Source organism: Petaurus breviceps, unplaced genomic scaffold (genome assembly GCF_028583685.1).
Source record: "Petaurus breviceps papuanus isolate PSGF00001 unplaced genomic scaffold, PetGlider_PUasm1.0 90775, whole genome shotgun sequence".
NCBI lineage: Eukaryota > Metazoa > Chordata > Mammalia > Diprotodontia > Petauridae > Petaurus > Petaurus breviceps.
In genome coordinates, this window is record NW_027187342.1 from 1,963,903 (window position 1) to 1,986,332 (window position 22,430).

At 38.6% G+C, this 22,430-nt stretch overlaps 1 protein-coding gene across 2 annotated transcripts in view; it reads left to right on the plus strand.

The window, feature by feature from the left end:
* Window positions 1-22,430, plus strand: part of CDS2 (CDP-diacylglycerol synthase 2) — a 92,088-nt gene that overhangs the window by 27,029 nt on the left and 42,629 nt on the right. Inside the window, exon 2 of one of the 2 annotated variants that reach the window (XM_069068884.1) lies at window positions 12,385-12,438. The exons of the other annotated variant lie outside the window; for it this stretch is intronic. Within the exon in view, the coding sequence (XP_068924985.1) occupies window positions 12,385-12,438 (54 nt within the window). The remainder of the gene's footprint in view (window positions 1-12,384; window positions 12,439-22,430) is intronic. 2 annotated transcript variants of the gene reach the window in all.

Genomic DNA, 22,430 nt, shown 5'->3' on the forward strand with positions numbered 1-22,430 from the left:
ATGGTCCCCGCCCCTCACCTGGGGTGGCCACCACCCTGAGGCCCAGCCCCACCCTGCTACCCTCCTCCTCCGCCTCAACTGGGAGCCATGACTGGCCCACACCAGATGGCCAGCAGCTGGAGGGGAGAAGGGGGCAGTGGCAACCTGAAGGTTCTTTTTTTTGATCATGGTTTTCAGCTAGTCCAAAAATTTTTTAATTATCTCTCCTGGATTTATTTTCCAGGTCAGTGGTTTTTCCAATGAGGTATTTCACATTGCCTTCTATTTTTTTATTTGTTTGGATCTGTTTTATAGTATCTTGATTTCTCATAAAGTCACTAGCTTCCATTTGCTCCAATCTAATTCTGAAGGAATGATTCTCTTCAGTGAGCTTTTGAGATTCTTTTTCCATCTGGCAAATTCGGCTTTTTAAGGCATTCTTCTCCTCATTGCCTTTTTGAGCCTCTTTTGCCATTTGAGTTAGTCTATTTTTTAAGGTGTTATTTTCTTCAGTCAGGTTGTTGACTCTCTTTTCATTATTTTCTTGCATCATTCTCATTTCAATTTTTCCTCTACTTCTCTTACTTGGTTTTCAAAATCCTTCTTAAGCTCCTCTATGGCCTATAACCAATTCATATTTTTCTTGGAAGCTTTTGGTGCAGGAGTTCTGACTTTGTTGTCTTCCTCCTGCTCCATGCTTTGATCCTTTTTGTCCCCCAAAAAAGGAATCCAAAGTCAGACTGTTGTGCTTCCCCTGTTTGCTCTTGTTGCCACTCAACCACTTGACTGTTGAGCTTTTTGTCACAGTAGAACTCTGCTTCCAGAGAGAAGAGCTTTGTCCCAAATCTCAGGGGTTTTCTTAGCTACTGGGGCTATTAGTTGGGTGCCCTCTCTTAAGTCTCCACTGGCTCTGACATACTGGTCACTCACCCCAGGACCTCCACCCTAGACAGCAATCCAGATCCAAGCAGGTTAAAGCAAGAGCAGTTACCTCTCAGACTGGTCGCTTGGTCCCCCTACAATCTGCAGGCCAGGAGCTCTGAAGTAATTGCACCTCAGCCGCTTCTCCCTCTGGGGGACAGAGGCATTACCCCACTCCCAGATCCACTGTTCCCAAAGTCCACTGACCTCTCACTTTGTCTTTGGCATTTATGGGTTGATAATTCTGGAAACCACCACAGCTGCTGGTGATATACTCTCCCAGAGTCCCTCCAACTGGTGGCTGGTCAGGCCACCCTGGGGCTAAAACCGGGGACTCAGGGGGCTGGGCTAGGCTCCCAGTGCGCTGCAATAGATCCTTCCTACCAGCTTGCTGGGCTGTCTTCAGCAGGAGGTTTGTTTCTGTCTGTCACTTTGTGGGTTCTGTAGCCCTAAAGTTTGTTTAGAGTCATTGAGGTGGTTATGGAGGGAACATACAGAGTTTTCCTGCTTCTATGCCTCCATCTTGGCTCTACCCCTTTACTTTACTTTTATTCATGCAAAACCTTTTCAGTTTCAGGGAATTAAAATGATCTATTTTATTTTTTGTCATTTCCTCTATCTCTTGTTTGTTTAAGTATCCACTTCCCACTCAAACCTATGAAATGGTATGTTTTTTAATATTCAGGTCTCTTGTCTTTTTTGAATTTATTGTGGTATAAGATCCTTGTCTAAGCCAGTTTCCCCAAAAGTTAACAAATAGTTCTTTGCTCTGTAATTTGTTTTCAGATTTATCAGACGTTGGAATAATAAATTCAGTTATTTCTGATTTTCCTTGTCTACATTGTTCCATTTATCTTTTCTTCCCTCTCATTTTGCTTTTTGCTTTCCCATTGTCTCACAGTAGCAAAATTTAGATTTGAACTCAGAATGGATGTGCTGTTTCTACTACTCCAAACAACCTTTCTCTGCTCTTGACATTCTTAATTCTGAGAGCTATTTCATTTCTACAAGTAAACAGGAAATGTTCAAACTTCATCTTTCCCCCTGAGCAAAGATCTGCTTTTACTCTAAACAGCCAAGGAAAGAGGCCTGGCTAAGAAAATGGTGCTAAAATGACTAATTAGCAGTTAGCTTCAGTGGGTATCTTGGTTTTTATTGTGGGTTCTTGTACTGTGGAGGATTGTAGAAAGAATTGTGCTGCTATCAGATTGCAAGTTAAGTGGGTAGAGTGGTTCCCAAGCTATGAGTGGGCTGAGGTAATTGAACTCTGAACTTCATCTCTCTGCTTTGAATTTAATTGTGCTGTGTTGTTTACTTTTGATGCTATAAAAGGAAAGGCATTATCAAGGTCTCAGTGACTTGAAGGGGCAGGCTGACTGTGTAGTGAGAATGAGAGGACTACCAGATGAGAGAATATGGATTGATATTGTTATACTCTAGATACTTTTTAAAAGCAGAGGAAGAACTCAAGTGATTTGGTTAAATTTTTAGTGGAGGATTTATGGTTTGAAAGAGTATAGAAGGGAAGGGAGGGAGTAGTCAAGATGAGATCTGTATTCTCTTATAAGTTTCTCTCCAAAGCTAATGCAGTTGCTTCTGGTTTGTTGGAAGTGCTCTGTACCACTCAACACGTTAGAAAGCATTTATCCCAGAGGGAAGATTTGATGAGGACTGAGAGAGGGGTGGTAGTGGTGTGATTCCATATATTTGTATACAGTTTAGTCCTTTTTTAACTCTTTAGTTCTTCCTGAGAGAACAACTAGATGTATACTGGATGGAAAACATAATGTTTAATGAAAATTCTTCACAGGATATATTTGAATACCTTGGTATTTCTGAAAGATCTCCCTGTTTATGTATTGGGGCTATTCCTAGAGAGACATGTGCCTATATTCAAGCAGATAGGTTGTCAAATACTGGCTTTATCACATACAAGTTAGTAAACAAATGCTTACTTATTATGTGTAACACATGTTATTACTAAGACAGCTCCTCTAGGAATTAATAATCTAGTGGGAAAACCACTTATATTAAGTACATAGGCATGAAGGATGAAGAATGGGGAGCTCACTGGAACCAGTGACACTGTAAGTTGAGGGAAATGAAGAAGATGGAGCTTTATGGCAAAGATGAATAACTGTCTCATAGTTTTAGAGCTGGAAAGGGCCTTATCAGTCATCTAGTTCAACCTCCTCATTTTATGGATAAGAGACAGAGTTCTAAAGGTTGAGAAAAATGCCATCAGCACACAGGTCACAAGTGACCTAGCTGGAATTTGAATACAGGTCCTAAGAATCCAATTAAAGTTTATCAAGTACTCTTTCTTTTTTTTCTTCTACTAATAATATTTTATTTTTTCCATTTACATGTAAAGATACAGCAAGCTATCTGACATAGGTTGTACACTTACAATCATGTCAAACATATTTCCACATTAGTCATGTTGGGAAAGAAGAATCAAAACAAAAGGGAAAAACTGTGAGAAGGAAAAAACAAAAACCAAAAAAAGTGAAAATAGTATGCTTCAATTTTCATTCAGATTCCATAATTCTTTTTTTTTGGATGTGGATAACATTTTCCATCAGAAGTCTTTTGGAATTGTCTTGGATCATTGTATTTCTGAGAAGAGCCAAGTGTTTCAAACTTGTTGGTTGCACAGTGTTGCTGTCACTGTGTACAATGTTCTCCTGGTTCTGCTCACTTCACTCAGTATTAGTCTAGGTTTTTCTGAAATTCACCTACTCATCATTTCTTTATAGCACAATAATATTTCATTTCATTCATTTACCACACCTTGTTTAGCCATTCCCCAATTGATTGGCATCCCCTCAATTTCCAATTCTTTGTTACCACAGAAGGAGATGCTATAAATGTTTTTGTACTTGGGGATCCTTTCCCCTTTTTTATGATTTCTTTGGGATCAAGTTGTCTTTCTTTTTTACATCAATCTACCTCCATGTCATGCCTTTAGTGTGGCCCTTTGGTATGTTGGTGACCCTGAATTCTCAGTTATTCTAGTAGAACATGAGATTTAGAAGGTTCTGGCAGTCCTGCTCTGAGTGTGGGGGACTAGTGGTGGATTGTATATTTGAATTCAGAGAAGTTCATCACCACAAGGTTAGCCACCAGGTGATGAGTTTAATTGAATTTATAAGTATTCATTAAACTATCTATTGAGGTGGGGAAGATTTCTTATCCTTTTATGTGTCATAGATTCATAGTGCCTATAGCAGCTATGAATATGCTGGTGTAATTCTGAATCGCAAAATATAACAGACTCTCCACATGGAAGATAGAACCCAGTCATCTATTCAAACACCAGAAAGCCTAATCCCAACACCAGAAAGCCAAATCCATCATAGCAACAAAGAAATCAATACACAATAACAATGCAGGGGGTACCACCAACCCCAGGTCTTCCCCCTTCTGGGGCCTTCCCACAAACACTCACAGCTCCCCACCTGCTTCCTCTCTCTCCCTCAGCTCTAACTGCTCTCACCAACTTCCTTGCAGCTCTCCTCCACCCTTCCTGCTCTACCTGTTCGGCAAGCTCCTACTACCACAGACTCACGTGACTAAGGCTTCCATGTGACTCAAGCAGGTCATGTGGTCTTATTAATGGCTGGGAAAGATCTTCCCTTTAAGTAAAAATACATTAACAATACAGACCCCTTCTCAAAGTGTTTTTAAATTACAAAGGAAAGTATATTGAAATATAATTATTAAAACATAAAAAAGTTTGCAGATCTTGTGTTGAGAACCCCTGTACCAAGGTATGAAATAAACCTTATTGTGATCCACCTCTATTGTTGGAAGAAGTAGCTGCACAATTAAATCATGAATCTCTTTAAGTACTGAAGAAGAAAAATTTACCATAGAACAACTATACCTTTTCATTTTGTGTCCCCTGTAAATCTTCAGTTATGGGGGGAGTTAGCACCTATAAGAGTGCCAGAGCATGATCAGTGTATCTGCAGATGGTGAATGAACGAATTTTTAGTGTGCATTTCTTTTTATTGAATAGTGGATAAGAGAGTGAGGCTGGAGTTAAGGATCCTATTTAGATTCTGGAGTTTTCCCCCCTGCCCTTTTTTCATTTGTTTTTTGAGGCAACATTGGCAAGAAAGAAACTCATTTCATAGAATTGTAGATTTACATTGGAAGAGGTCATAGAATCTAGCTTCTTTATTTTATACATGAGGAAATTGAGGCCAGGAGTACTTATGTGATTTACCTAGGATCAGATGGGCAAGCATAATTTGAAGCATGATTTGAGGTCTTGTGACTTCAATCCGGTGCTCTGTCCACTTCGGCACACTGACTCAGGTTTCTTTGTTCTCTTCTGATGCCTATGTACAACTTACTGTTTCACTGGAAGTGCAGCATGGGGAGCAAGACCCCATGTGTTTCTCATTAAATATAAATTCATATAAATTCATCTTCAGCCATTTGCTAGGGCAAAGTTATTGAAATGCATGCATTTTTTCATCATGGTAGTCAGCTGAATTAATAATAACTAGATAACATTTAAGTAATTATAGGTAAATTATTTCTCAAATGTGTTAGGACACTGGGGAACTATCTGGACTTGTGAATTTAATGCCAGTGGAAAGGGACAGGGCACAGAACTAAAGAAAAAGATTTAGATGTGGAAGGATTATTAGCAGTTATCCACTACTGCCTCCTTGTTTTGAAGATGTGGAAATGGAGAATTGGTAACTGCAGAGGTTGATTTTTTTAAAAAACTTTTTTGGTCTTTATTAATTTGTTTGTTTACTTTTAGTTTACAAGATTCAATTCCACAATTCCTTGAGTTTCAAATTTTTTCTCCCTCCCTCCCCCCACACATGATGGTATACGATCAAGTATAGGATCTGCAAATACTTTCATATTACACATTAGTCAGGTTATAAAGAGAAAACGTAACAGATGGAATGAAAAATTGGACTGAGGAAACAAAACCAAACAAGAAAAAGATCCGGTAGTTTGCTTCAATCTGGATTCAAACTTAGTTCTTTCTAGTTCTTTCTCTGGATGTAGACATCTCTCTCCATCATGAGACTTTTGGGATTGACTTATAACCCTGCATTGCTGAGAAGAGTCCAGTCTATCAAAGTTGGTCATCACACATATGTTGTGTCTGTAATTGTGCACAAATTTCTCTTGGCTCTATTCTTCTCACTCAGCATCAGTTCGTATAAGCCTCTCCAGGTAAATATGAAGTCCATCTGCTCCTCGTTTCTTATAGCACAATAGTATTCCATTACATGTATATACCACAACTTGTTCAGCCATTCTCCAATTGATGGGCACCCCCTTAGTTTCCAATTCTTTGCCACCACAAAAAGAGCTGCTATAAACACTTTTTGTACATATGGGTCTTCCTCCCACTTCTATTTTGTCTTTGGGATATAACCCTAGGAGTGGTATTGCTGGGTCAAAGGATATGAAAGTATTTATAGCCCTTTGGGCATAATTCCAGATTTCTCTCCAGAAAGGCTGGATCAGTTCACAACTCCACCAGCAATGCATTAGTGTTCCAATTTGCCCACATCCTCTCCAGCATTTGTCATTTTCCTGTTTTGTCATCTTAGCCAGTCTGACTGGTGAGATGTGGTACCTCAGAGTTGTTTTGATTTGCATTTCTCTAATCAATAGTGATTTAGAGCATTTCTTCATATGCTTATAGATATCTTTAATTTCTTCCTCTGAAAACTGGTTGTTCATATCCTTTGACCATTTATCATTTGGGGAATGACTTGTATTCTTATAGATTTGACTCAATTCTCTGTATATTTTGGAAATGAGTCCTTTATCAGAGACTTAGCTTGTAAAAATTCTTTCCCAATTTCCCACTTCCCTCTTAATCTTGGTTACATTGACTTTGTTTGAACAGAAGCTTTTCTGTACAAATTCTGTAATCAAAATTATCCATTTTGCATTTTATAATGCTTTCTAATTCTTGTTTTGCAGAGGTAGATTTTGACTCTGTATCCTCTGATTCTCAATTTAATGTTCTGTCCAGATGTACTAATGCATATTTTATGTTCCTGGACCACAGAGTGGGGAATGGGAATGCTTTCTTCCTATCTACAAAGCCTTGAATTTAGGTGATTTGTGTAACCTTTTACATGAATGGCCAACTAGGAACAGCAGTTCTATTCAACACACATTTATTCTCTACTGTGTGCAAATTACTATACTACTACAAGTGCTGATGGTACAAAGATAAAAACAAAACCATCTCTTTCTTCAAGAACCAGAACACAACCCTTCTTTTCCAATTGCAAAAGCTTAGAAATCCTCTCCTATCTCCTTATTGCTATAAATTCCCCACGCAACTTCCCAGCTGCTCTTAAATGGGTGATCAAGGCAATACTGCTTCTTGTTTTCTAGAGCCTTTGATTTGATTTCTTGATTGTTAGCTGGATTTATATATACCTTTCAGGGCACAAGGCATTCACTGAGGCATTAGGGGGTCTTCTGTGGGAGGAGGTGAAAGAAAAAAATGATCTTAGCAAAACACCTTCTGTATATGTCATATTATTGGCATCATTAAACAGCAACAACAAACTCCAAACCCTTAGAACACCTCTTAGTAGGGTTACTAATGTTGGAGATAGGAAGATAGGTAAGAAACTGAGACTGTTTTCTGTTCTGTAGGACCAAGAAAGAGAGAAACTCTGGTTGGAAATAACAGGTGTTAAAAGAGGGAAAGGGAAAGAGGCAGGTCAATCTTGTGATATTTCCTGGATTCCTCCTGCCCTCGGATCTCTGTTGTCCTGGCTCCACACTTACCTTTCATCTTCATACCCCTCAACTCTAATTCAGTCCACAGGAACCATCATCAGTGTCTTAGAGCTGGATGAAGCCCTCTTCTTGTAGGCTGGCTAATAGGAAATGAGGGAGTGTTTGGGATTAGGGATCTATTTTGGAATGTTGACTATGTATTCCTGTATAATAAACTGTTGTGTATGATTATAGGAGAGTATGGTTGCCTTCTCCTCAGCATTGGGAATTGGTTCTGTGAAAATTTGACGTCGAGTAACCTGATTTTATTTAGCATGAGTTAGTTTCATAGGAATGTTATAAATGAGCAGTTGTCAACATGACATTACAGTGGAATTTCACAATGGTTTGTGTAGCTGAGCCTTCCCACTGGCACATCTGTAGGGGATCCGCAGAGGCACAGATGGACAGGAGTCATGCCTGGGCATCAGAATATCCGTAAGGTGTTAATCACAGAATTCCCATCTGTAGCTGGAAATGACCATCTGTGTACTGTTCAATACCTAGCCTTTGTATAATTGATCTTACCATATCTGGCCCCAGTTGTTTAGAGATTCTTCAGAGATCTATAAAATGAGGAATTCGGCCTCAATGATTGAGTCCTTTTCAGCTCTTAATTTATAATCTTGTAATCACTTGTTAGAAAATTCTCTGCTCACTTTTCCTCACAACATTCTTCTTTTCTTCAGTACTGATTTTTTCCCCTTTGTATGGATCTTGGTTTGATAGACCTTTAGTAAGACCTCTCTGGGTGAAACTGTTAGTGTTGTTCATCATTCTCTGAGCAGTATCAGTCCCATATTTGGTGACCTTTCACTATATTGTATTAATGAAATTGTTTTAAAATAATATTGGTCAGAGCAAAATTATGTAGAATAGAACTAGTCTTTTATGGGTTGACTTGGAGACCCTATCACTATGTATAGTGACATTATTCCTATGAGAAACGTGTTCCAGATTTCAAACAACTAAAATAAAAACTTCTAAAACGCAACCCCTTGATAAATTGTAAGGAATGGGAATGGAAAGAGGTACAAAAAAAGCACATATGAATTACGTATCAGTAGTTAAAATTTTTTGAAAATGGCTATCTTTTATATTCATATTTACTCATTTCTAAATATATACCTCTACTTTCCTTACCAAGTGAGTCATTCCTTATAATAAAGAATTAAAATTAAAGAGGAACAAAAAATAGTTCAGCAAAACCAATCATACTTCAACTTTACTGATAGTGTATATAATATTCCTTGCCTTTGGGTCAAGGTAACTCAAGTTTTGTCCAATGAGTAGTGTGCTCAACAGAACTGTAAAGTACTAAAGACCTGTTTTCATGCCTTGCTCGAAAGGTTTTTATTCTGTGGACTCTTGTTGTGTAACTACTGTTCCTGTTGATGACAGCATGATATAGTGAAGAAATAGCAGACTGGGAGGCAAGAGGTGTATTTTAGTCTTTGCTGTGCTTAGTTACTTGCTTTGGTCTTCAGTTTCCTCATGAGGAAGGTTAGGTGCCATGATTGTTAGACCCATAGAATCTTAGTATTAGAAAGAATCTCAGAGGACATCTAACCCAATCTATCTAGCATGTAGTCTTGAGCTGGAAATACTGTTATAATAGCCCCTAGAAGATGATCTTTATGCTTCTGCTTATCTCCTGAAGCAGCCCATTCCATTTAAATAGCTCTTGTTGTTTGATAGTCATCCTTTGTATGGAAAGGCAGCTTTCCTTCCTGTAACCTCCCAGTTGCTCCTAGTTCTGTCCTTTGGGACCAAGCAAAAGAAATATTTTGCCTTTTGCTCATGATAACTCTTCAGATATTTGAAAATAGTTACAATCTTTTCCCTACTTCCCCTTATTTTCTCAAAGGCAAACAATCCTAGTTATTTATTTTAACTGATTTTTCTATAACATCATTCGAGTCCCCTCATTATCCCACCCTCATACCTGGCAGGATGTGCTCCAAATTATTAGTGTCCTTTCTAAAATAAGTTGATCAGTCATGGACAAAATATTCCAGATATTGTCTTACAAGAGTAGAGAACAGCATTCTTGTTCTGGGTACTGTGGTTTTGTCACATCTTTTCTATCAGAAATCATCCCCTTGCTCTCAACCCCTTCCTAACCTGGAGGAAGAAGGAAAAAGGGAAGAGGCATTTGCTTACAGTTGAGGCAGGAAAATATTGGTGATGGAAGTATAGTAGCCAGGGTTTACACTGAACAGTATGAATTTTTGAAGTTTAGAAGAAGGCAACTAGATTCTCCCAAGGCACAAGGAGAGAATCCTGAGTAAATACTGAATCATCTGGCAGCCGTCCAGAAGTATGGTATGACCTTTAATCCTGCATTGTTACTCCCTGGCCTTTCGTTCTCTTTTGGAAACAGCATGAGTGAGTTTCTTTGACAACAGGATGGGAAGTTAAAAATAACTGTGCTAGTTCATCTTTCTCTCTCTGCAGCTTCTACAATTTCTGGTGAGGGAACAAGGATGCCACTGTAAGGAAGCCTCACTTTGAGAGGCAGAATGCCCTAGTGGAAAAAGAGCATTGAAGTTGGTACCAGAAGACCTGGACTCAACTCTCAATTCTGAGACTTACCCTTTCTGGGCCTCAGTTTCTTTATTTGTAAAATAGAAACCCTAATATTAATACTATCTGCCTCATAGGGTTATGAGAATCAAATGTTGTTTTGTAAACCATAAAAAGTGCTATGTAAACTACTTGATGGTAGGAATTATTTCATTTTAGTCTTTGTATCCCCATCACCTAGCATACCATAGGTACTTAATAATGCTTGTTGATTAGGTGATATTCTAAATGTCAGCTGCTTTTATTATTACTCCAAGGATAAGGAAAAGATGAAGGAACTTACCCAGCTCAGCAGTATTTTGATATAACCTCTTTGCTGGAGTATTGAGAAATTTTGCTATGATGAACCCAACTTATGCCAGACTGACAAAGTGCAATATTTGCTTCTTTGCCTCCAAAATTCTGTGAGATTTAGACATCTATTGAATTGTTTGGCATAGTTACCAGATATTACTGACAGTTACTAGCTATGTAGGTTTAAAAAAAGATTATTTCCTGAAACTCGCAGAAGACCAGTTCAACTTTTTTTTTTCAGATAGAATAGAATATGTATTTCACCACATAGAAGAGTCTGCTTTCTGTGCTGTATATAAATTGTGTGGTCCCAAGTCATACCTTTGAGAATAATGAGTCAATATTTAGTCATCGTTCACAAGGCAGAAATTATGTGACCTTTCCAGCTTTTTTAGTATACTGTATTCTAATGAAGAAATAATAACACTTCTGACTGCTTGGGCTTTTTCATTTCCCTTGTTGACCCTTAAGCTTGATGGTCTTCTTCCATACTTACCCTCTAAACAACCATCCATTCTTATGACTACAAGTATCATTTCAATGTGAATCTGCATAGGATCATAAATTTGGAGCTGGAAGGGACCCTAGAAACAATCCCAAACCCTTTCACTTTTTCAGAAAAAAAATTATTATTGTTTAAATTGTTCTGCTTCAGTTCACTTTACTCAGCATTTACCACTCGACTTCACAAAATGTCAAGATTTGGAAAGACTCTTGGAAACCACATAGCACAACTCATATCCGGATAAGAATTCTTTCTTCAATGTCCCTTGCTCTTCTACTGGCCAACTAGCTAGAAGATTTTCCCCTGAGGGGGAACACATTTACGGGGGCAGCACATTCTACATTTAGACAGCTCTAATCCTTAGGAAGTTTATTGTTACAGAGAACCCAAATGTATATTTTTGTAACTTCCTGTTGCTAGTTCCACCCTCTTGGGCCAACCAGACTAAATCTAATACTTTTCCAAGTGATAATCCTTTAAATAGTTGGAGACCTCTATATGATGTCTTTTCCCTTTCCATCTATAAGTCTTTTTTTCTTAGACGTTCCAAACATGGCTAGTTTCTTCAACTTACTCTCATATGGCATGAATTTAAGGCCCTAACCTTACTCAGTTGTCTCTCTAGATTACCAATGTTCTTCCTAAAAATGGGGTACTCAGTTGAACATAGTATTCTAGATGTTGCCTGAAAGATCACAGTACAGTAGAATGAATGCTTCCTGAGTCCTGGACACTACACATCTCAAGATAGCCTTTAAGTAAATAATCATATTTTGATGCTGTATCCTTCTGTTTTCTCACTGAGCTTCAAAGTGTAGCTAATTCCCCCAATCCCTGTCAGATGTGCTAAAATTGTCTTCCACAGCATAGAAAGACCCCAACAAGTTGGAGCCTGTTCAGAGGAAGGCAGCCAGGGATGGGGGGAGAGTAGAAGCTGTGCCCTGTGTGGAGCAGTTAGAGGTACCAGGAATGTTTAATCTGGAGAGGAAGAGAGTTACAGGGAATGGCATAGTTTTCTTCAGGTGTTGGAAGGACTGTCATGTGGAAGAGGAATGAAACTTCTTTTTCTTGGCCTCAGAGAGGAGAGCTAGGAGCAAGAAGGGGAAGTTTTAGTTTTCCCACTTGTTGTGTGATACAGGGCAAAGCAGCTAAGGTCCCTGAGCTAGTTGCCTTATCCTGTAAAGTGGGTTTAATATTTTTCCTTCTTTCTTCCCAGGGTTTTGAAGATCAGTTGCAATAATGGATGTGAAAGTAATTAGGTCATAGACTGATTATCTGCTCTAATTATTATAATTTTCTTCATTTTGTAGGGTGAAGACATCAGATCAGAGACGTTGTCCGATTTGCCCAGGGTCACACAGCTAGTAAGTTAAAGAGAAGTTGTTGTCAGCTCAATGTAAAGAAAAACTTCCCAGCAATTAGAACTCTTCAGAAGTGGAATGGCCTGCTTTGATGGTAGAAGGTACCCCACCACTTGAAATCTTCAAGAAGAGGCTGGATGACTAGTTTTTGCAGGGTTTTATAGAGGGGAATTCCAGTTCAAGTATGAGTTAGACTAGCTGAGTCCTAAAATTCCTCCCAGATCCTAGTTTTTGTGCTTTGTTTTGGTTTTGCCTTCAAAGCACTTGTCTAACTATCCACTGATTATGTGTAAGGAAAGACATTACCATCCCTCTTTCAGATATGCAGAAATAGAGAGGTCCAGTGACATTAAGCTGGATCTGCAAGTTTCATAGATGCAGAGAAGTCAAGGCTGAGTAAGGTAAATTAGCTAGGTAGGGGCAGGGCCAGGACTAGGATTGAGGTTTCCTGACTCCCAGCTCGTGTTCTTTTCCATAGGATGTTACTGGCCAAGACTATGCCCATTGCAATATAGAAATGTGAAAGGCAAATATGTGAAAGAATTATTCTCCCTTTTCCGGGAACAACTGAGGCCCTGTTGTTCTTTTTCTGACTTCCAGGGGTGGTTAAAATAAGTTTGCAAAGTGAAAAGTTTCTTTACTGGTGTGCATACAAATTGGGTTTCCAAGCAAAAGTTTGCAGAGGAGCCCTCTTCTAGCCCACTATGTCTCAAAACACCTTCACCAGCCTAGTCCCTCTTTCCTTTTGCAAGGGCTGCCTGGGCAGGAGCTATAGCTTTGTCTTATTCCAAATCCTGCTGAAATGCAAATCATATTGGGTGCAGTGAGCTCTTGAGCTTCTATGCTTGACTCAAAATTTACAGGGGACACTGGGGCAAAATAGCTTCTTCTTTTAATTTTTGTGCATAGTGCTGATGATTATGTTGAGGTTAGGGGACTGGGAATCATCATCTGTTTACTTCCCAGGGTCATGATATATTTGTATCTGCTAGTTATCTGTCACGCTGGGGAAAAGCAAACGCCAAACAGCAGGACTCTGGAGCTGAGGCAATGTTTTCAGTGACAAAGGGTTTACTTGCGGCCTAGTTAATGCACCAAACAATACATTCTCCTGTTACAGTCTTTGCTGTGTAATCTAGCATAAGTTATTTGACCTACTATTCCTCAATCCTCATTGTTATCTGTGTCCATTCAATTTATCAAATATTTCTTGAGTTCCTGCTGTTCTAAGCATTATAGTGGGTAGGGAAGAATTCTAACAAATGGGTTGATTCTGGGAACTTGAAGTCTTGTTTTGGAGACCAGAGAGACACATGAAGTAATTGCTAAACAATATGAATGTGCATGTAATCCATGGTATAATGTGGACCTAGCACTGGACTCAGAGTTAGGAAAGACGTGGGTTCAAATCCTGATTGCCACTTGTATGACCCTAGGCCAATCACTGATCTCTATGAGCCTCAGTTCCATCAGCTGCAAAATAGAGGTTGTAAGATCATAGCTTTATATCTGGAAGTGACCTTAGAGATTGTCTAGGTCAACTGTACTCTACTTCCTTTTAAAGGTGAGAAAAATGAGACTCAGAGATATTAGCATACTTGCCCAGGGGCACACATAGAAACATAATTTTATTGAGTTGGAAGGGAAGGAATCTCAGGGATCAGATAGCACTGTTGTACAGATGAAGAAACTGAAACCCATATAGAAGTGACTTGGCAAGGTGGAACATGAACCCAGATCTAACTTCAAATCTGATTCCTTCTTCGTTATACTGTTGTACTAGGACCTTATACTGTGGAAATGGGAATTATTATTGTGATTTTATTTATTGTGATATTATTGCATGATTAGAAGCTTAATTTCCTTTGATTTTTATTAGCATTGTGTACTTGTCTCCTATACTAGACCTAGAACAATATCTATCTCTATGTCAAAAGATTACTAAAAAATTCAAAGTACTGTATGTAAAGCACTCTATAAAAATTAGTTATTATTAAGATGTAGCACTGCATAGAGGAAAATGTGCTGGATTGGAGTTTGGAAGACCTAGCTTTGCATCTTAGACACTTAATAGCTGTTTGGCCCTGGGGAAGCCATTTAAAGTATATATCAATTTCTTCATTTGCAAAATGTTGAGAACAGTAGTACTTATCTTGTAACTGTTATTAAGGATAAGACACTAGACTTATGATTTCATTACTGTAGAGACTCTCTCAGGTGAGGAAACTACTTTTACCATCTGCTTTTCTTTATACTCTAGCATTACCTAGAACAGTGAGAGGTGAAGTATCTTGCCTAGGGTCACAGAGCCCTTATCTATCTGAGGCAGCACTGGAGCCCAGGTTTTCCTGACTTTAAAGCTACTCCATACCACCTCCATTATTATTAATTAATGCCAGATTTTGTGATTCTTATCCTCTTCTGTAAGCAACTAGCTTTTTTCACCTTATTGGTAGTGCCCTGTTTTGTTATAAACAAATTTCCCTTGAGTTCCCAGTTTCTCTTAGACACCTTCTGCCTCAGAGAGTTAATGGAAATTTGGCTTGGCCCTTAGGTTCACATCCTTTGCATCTTAGTTCAGGATTGGTTACCCTTTCCTTCTGGTGTCTCCTTCCCTCCACTCCTAACATCCATCATTATCATTTAGGTGGGTTCTATTGTCTTAAATTCCATGCCACCCCACTTTTTTATGCACTGATAGCTAAGATTCTTCCCCTTCATTGACTTCAGTTTCTAGTTTATAATCTTCCCACCTTTCCCATATCTTACTCTCATCTTTATTGACATTAGTATTTGCATTGATTAATAGCCTTATACTGGCCTCCACTTTCATGTCTACTTAGCTCCTCACCAGAATGGCCACACCTTAGATTTTACTGTTATCTAAATGGAAAACTCCAAGCTCTACTCTCCAACCATAATATTCTGCTCTTCCATTTTGTGGTCTTGCTCTTTCCCTTTTCTCCCAGTCCATTACTCCTTTATGACTTGGCTGCCACTAGTTCAGCATTTTGACCTTAAGGTCATTCATTTCAACATTGAACTTTCTACCCATTAAGTTTAATAAGGGAAGTAGAGGAAAAATTGGGAAGAAAAATGAGAGTGATGCAAGAAAATAATGAAAAATGATTCAGCAGCTTGATAAAGGAGACAAAAAAAAGTACTGAAGAAAATAACACTGTAAAAAACAGATGAGGCCAAATGGTAAAAGAGCTATAATAAATCAGTAAGGAGAATGCCTTCAGGAGCAGAATTGGTCAAATGGAAGAGGAGGTCCAAAAGCTTACTGAAGAAAGTAATTCCTTAAACATTTTAATTGAGCAAATAGAAGCTAATGACATTATGAGAAATCAAAAAACAATAAAATGAAACCAGAAGAATGAAAAAATAGGAGACAACGTGAAATATCTCATTGGAAAAACAACTGACCAGAAAAATAAATTATTGAACTTCCTGAAAGTCATGATAAAAAAAAAAAGAGGTTAGACATCATCTTTCAAGAAATTAAGGGAAACTGATGTGATAGTTTAGAACCAGATGGTAAAATAGAAATTGAAAGAAACCACAGATACAATATTGCAAGCAGCCGGAAAGAAACAATTCAAGTATGGTGGAGCCATACTCAGGATGACACAAGGTTTAGCAGCTTCTAATTTAAAGAATTGGAAGGCTCCGAATATGATGTTCTGGAGAGCAAAGGAGCTACAATTACAACCAAGAATCGCCCACCCAGCAAAACTGAGTATAATTTTTCAGGGGAAAAATTGGACATTCAGTGAAACAGAGAACTTTCAAGAATTCTTGATGAAAAGACCAGAGCTGAATAAACATTTTGACTTTCAAATACAAGACTCAAGAGAAGTATAAAAAGGTTAATAGGAAAGGGAAATCATAATGGACTTAATAAGGTTAAACTGTTTACATTCCTACATGAGAAGATGAAACTTGTAACTCCTCAACTTTCTCATTATTAGGGCAGTTAGAAGGACACAGAAGTGAGATAGAGGATGTGGATGTAAATTGAATATGAAGGCATGATATCTAAAAAAAAATAAAATTAAAGGGTGAGAGAGGAATGTACTAGAAGAAAGGGAAAAGGAGGGGATAGAATGGAGTAAATTATCTCACATAAAAGAAGCAAAAAAAAAAGCTTTTATAGTGGAGAGGAAAGATGGGGAAGATAAGAGAGAGTTAGTCAAACTTACTCACATTAGAATTGGCTCGAAGAGGGAATAACATACATCCTCATTTGGGTATGGGATCTATCTTACCCTACAGGAAAGTAGGAGGGGAAAGGGATAAGAAAGGCTGGGGGGGGGGGGTGATAGAAGGAAGGGCAGATTAGGGGAGGAGGTAGTCGGAAGAAAAACATTTTTGAGGAGGGACAGGGTGAAAGGAGAGAGAGAGAGAATAGAATACATGAGGGAAAAATACATTGGAGGGAAGTCCATTTAGCAATTGTAACAAAAAAAAATTTAAAGCGTGTATCTCTGATAAAGGCCTCATTTCTCAAACATGTGGACAACTGAGTCAAAAAATAAGAGCCATTCCCCAACTGATAAATAATTAAAAGATATGAACAGTTTTAAGGTAAAGTAATCAAAGTTGTCTATAGCCATATGAAAAAACATGCTCTAACTCTGTTGTTTGGAGAAATGCAAATTAAAACAGTTCTGAGGTACTGCCTCATACCTATTAGATTGGCTAATAGGATAGAAAAGGAAAATGACAAATGTTGGAGGGGATGGGGGAAAAATGAGACATTAATGCACTGTTGGTGGAGATATGAACTGATTCAATGATTCTGTAGAGGAATTTGGAACTGTCCAAGGTGCTATAAAATGTATGCCCTTTGACCCACCAATATCACTTCTAGTTATGTATCCCAAAGATATTTAAAAAAAAAAAGGGGGGACCTAATGTACAAAAATATTTATAGCAGCTCTTTTCTGGTGGTAAAGAATTAGAAATTGAGGGGATGCCCATAAGTTGGGGAATGGCTGAACAAATTGTGGTATGTGATTATGATGGAATACTATTGTGCTACAAGCAGTGATGAGCAGGTTGCTCTCAGATAAACCTTGAAAAACTTACATGAGCTGATGTAAAATGGAATGCTCTGTGTACAAAATAACAACAATATTTTGTGAAGATCAACTGTGAATGACTTGGATGTTCTCAGCAATGCAGTGATCCAAGACAACTCTGAAGGACTTATGATGAAAAATGCCATATATCCCTAGAGAAAAAACTGGTGGTGTCTGAATACAGAATGAAGCAAAACTTCTTTTACTTTATTTTTCTTCAGTTTTCTTTTTGGTGTATGTTTTCTTTCACTACATGACTAATATAGAAATTTGTTTTGCATGATTGCACATGCATAACCTATATTGAAATGATTGCCTTCTCAATGAGGGGGATGGGGTGGAGAGGAAGGAACAGAGAATATAAATGGGGAAAATAAAATTTAAAAGAAAATTCTCACAGCTTTCTATGTTGTTTGTTTTCACAGTGTTGTTTTTGTATAAATTGTTCTCTTTGTTCTGCTCACTCACTTTTCATCAATTCATATAAATCTTTGTAGGTTTCCCTGAAACCTGCCCCTTCATCATTTTTTATGGCACAATAGTATCCCATCGAATTCATTAACTGTAATTTGTTTAGCCATTCCCCAATGGATGGGCACCTTTGCTTCTAGTTTTTTTGCTACTACAGAGACTGCTATGAATATTTTAATGTATATGGAACTTTCCTATTTTCTTTTGACTTCCTTGGAGTTGTGAAGTCAAAGTAGATGAAAAGTTCAGTAACTTTTCTTATATTATTCCAGATTGTTTTTCAGAATGACTTCTATATCCCTCTTTAAAATGAGCAAAAAAGTTATCCTGTTTCTTTTGAATAAAGTGTATCAGTCTAGAGTCATATTCTAGTCATGTTGCTAAGTCTCAGTGTGGTATCTATAAAATCAAATTTGCTTCCTTGTGTTAGGCCCTCTCAGAGCCTATTAAACAACTTCTGCTTGTGACCCTTTCAGCACTGTATCAGCAATGCCATATTCACAATGCCTATGGAAATTACAGATATGCTGATATAATTATCCATCACAAAATACATCATGCTTGCCATATGGGGGAATAAGCTAGAAAATTTATTAAAATACCAAAAGATTGAGTCCAAAACCAGAAAGTGAAAGCCATCAGAGTAGTTATGAAATTGGCACAGATAGATAAAGTAGAAAGCACCCACATTCTCAAGCCTTTAAAACAGAAAAGGCTACCTCAGGCAAAGGTCCTCCTCTCCCCACTCACAGCAGCCACCCAACGTCCAGGAAGCACGCTCCCAGCAGCTCCGGCACCTGGCAGTCCTCAGCAGGAGTCCTTAGCAGAAATTCTGGCTGACTCAAAAAGGGCTTCGCGCTGCCGCAGCCGCAGCCGCTGCCTCTGCTGCTACTGCCGCCATTGCTGCCACCACTAGCCACTGCAGGAACTCTAGTTTGGCTTCCGCTTCCTCTTGCTCCGCCTCTTTCTGCTACATCAGCCAGTCCAATGGGGTATGGAAGATCTTTAAATCCCATAACCCTTACATTCGGCCCCAAGATCTTTCATGTCCCTTACTTGGCAAAAATACAGTTGGAATAACTGGTGTCAACAAAATTTCACAACAATATAACAAGAATAGCACACAATAAACACAGAAAACCATATTTTAGGGTGGGGCTTGAGCACAAGCTCCCCATCATTCCCCCCACCCCGAACAAATGGGGCCCCAAAATCTTGTGGTAAGGGGTGAAGGTCTCTTCTTTCATGGCTACTTGCTGCTGAAATCGGATGTAGAGCTGTCCCTGTCCTTAGGGGTCCCATTTGAGAGGTCAGTTCTTAATATGCTTGATGCCAGGTCCAAGGGTGACACATCACAGTTACAGACAGGGGGTGACATCCAGCTTAAGCTATCAGGGATCTACAGGTGGAGGGTACCAAGCCTGCGGAAACAAATCTAGCAAACAAGGTGGACAAAAAATCAAGAAGAAGCAAAGAGACAATAACCAGACTATTGTAGCCTCACTCACGGTAGAATAAATGACTTAAGGGTACAATTTTGTAATCATCTTCTCCAGAATAAACAATAGTTACAGTGTTATCCCTCCTATGTGCTATAATCTCTGCAGCCTTTGGAACATCATCTGGCTTCCATTTTACCCATACTTTAGCTCCTGATTTTATTCTATCAGTAGAACCAAATCCTTCAGTTCCTGTGACAGTTATTTTGGAAGGAGGGTCAGTTTTTACAAGTGGTATTGTTTTACAAGGAATGATAATGACTTGAACTATCCTATTATTTTTGTGAATCTGTATGGGCCCTTCACCTAAATTCTGGAATGTTACAACAATTTCTCCTTGATAATTAGAATCTATTACTCCAGCCAATACATGTATTCCTTGAGCTGCTAATCCTGATTTGGGTAAAATCTGTCCAAAGTGATTTTTAGGGATTCTTATGCATATCCCAGTGGAGATTTTTCTTATTTCTTTTCTGTCCAACCAAAAGTCGTCTAAACAATGTAAATCATACCCCACCGAACCAGGTGGTCCTGGGTATGGTGCTGGGACATCTGGTCCAATACTCAATATTTGGGATCTTATGTGTTTGTTGTTTTCTAATTTGCAGATTGGGGGTCATCATTCTAGCTAGAGGTGTACTTCCTCCCAATGGTCTACTATTCAAATTACGAACAAATTATCCTTCCAATGTTGATATGAATTATTGGAACTTAACTTCCTCAACTGTTCTTTCAGTAATCCATTCATTCTTTCAATTAACCCAGATGCTTCTGGATATGGATGGAATATGATATATCCATTCTGTATTGTTTAGTATACAATACTTCTTCATTTCATTGCCTTTGAAATGTGACCCATTGTCACTTTGAATCTGCATTGGGGTTCCATAATATAGACTTATGAGATCTAGAGTTTTACAAGTGTTTTTCTGGGTTGCATTCTTATAAGGACAAGCTACTAGTACACCTGAATAGGTGTCAACACAAGTACATATAAATCTGCATCCTTTATCCAGTGGTAGTGGACCAATATAATCTATTTGCCAGATTTGGGCTGGGACTTTTCCTCTTGCTATCTCTCCAGTTACTACCTGAGGAACAGTTCGCTCCTTTTCCAAGTGACATCATATATGACATTCTTCTGCTATCTGTTTTAACAGTGAATGAGAGATACTAATACCTCGATCTTGTGCCCACTGGTGTGTGGCCTGGACCCCCAAATGTCCTGCAGCAAGCACCCCAAGCGTCCTCAGGGTGGCTGCCCATACAGGTTCTTTGATCTGCTTTGATAAAGGAAAGCAACTCAAAATGGGTTAACAAGCTTACTTTAATCAGTCAGATATGTATCGTTTACCTTGTTCAGGGGAAAAGGTCAGCACCCCGAACTTCAAAGTACACAGACAGAATTATCAAGACAGAAACAGATCTAGTAGACAGATTTCAAACTGTCCAACCATTACATCCATACCCAGTCAACATCTGGGTTTCAACATCTGGGTTTTTTCAAAGCGGGGGGTTCAGGACAACGGCTTCCCAGAATCCATATCAAATCACAGAACACTTCTCAAAGTGAGCCCCAGAACAAAGCTACACATCAGGGCTTATATAGCCTTCTCCTGGCTCAGAGAATGTAACAACCTTATTGACCCACTGGCCAATCAAGAAGTATCTACTGAAAAACAAGCCTCCCACCCCAGGCTCCAGGTGCACTTTAGCCTAGTGGCAGGGAAGATCTTTAAATTTACATTCCCATTACAAGCACTTATTAAATATTCCTAGTATCCCATATGGGGTCAAGACCCACAGTTTAAGAAGAGTTCATTTTGTTTATTATCTATAAATTTTCTGTGGCCATGGGTTTTATTAATGGTTCCTTTCTGTGATACTGTCTCTTATTAACTTCTGGGTATCTCTTCCTTCTCTTTCTACATCTTTCTACATCTACATGTTTCTCTATCTTAGAGGGGCTGCATAGGTTATTTGTGCCCTCTGCATTTCCTTTTCACATTAAAGCCCTTTGGATTACATTTATAGGATTCTTGTTTCAGCATCTCTCATTGCCCTTTTCCACCCAATAAGTCTATCCAATGTTAACTCACTTCTCTATCACTAACTTTTAATTTGCCATCAGCAAATTGTGAAGCAAAAGAATTTTAGGTTTTCTGCTTGGGTGGTAAGTGTGGCTTCCTTCTAACCTTCCTCATAGAGTACTTAAGAATTATTTGGTTTCTTGGCTCCTTCCCTGTGGGAAGATGCTCTGGTAGAACGGAGAAGGGGTGAAAGCAGTCCCAGCTGAAACACTGAGGGTAGCATAAGTTGTACTTGAGGTAGCATAAGTTATGTACTTGAGGGTAGCATAAGTATAAGGATTATAAGCATAATCCTTGTGTGCTCAAAGTAAATACATTATTTTCTGAATTATTTGTATTAAGCATTTTAATGATGAAATGATTCCAATTTCAGTTGTGCTTTAAGGTTTACAAAGCACCTTCCTCACAATAACCCTATAAGGTAGTTAGTACAAGTATTGTCCTCAAATCTCAGATGCAGAAACTGAATGTTTAAGGGAATTGCTAAAATTTGCAGAGCTAAACTGTCAGAATGAGGGTTCAGACCCAGGTATCTTGATTCTAAATCCAGTGCCTTTTCTACTATGTCATACTTTTCTATATAGGATATAGGGTAGCACTTTATTTTGGGTGATAATACTAATAATAGATCATGTTTCTGTAGTACTCCAAGGTTTGCAAAGTGCTTTCCTTAAAATAGTATTGGTAGAGATGGAGCCAGTAACCAAAATGTTTTCTTTCAATTGAAGGAGCCTCTCTCATACCTGCTATCTGTCCCTCTTGCTTCCTTGTACTAGTCTCATCTGCATTTCATTGAGGAACCTAAACTATGCCAATATTCAAAAAACTTTTCAGAAGAACTTTGGATT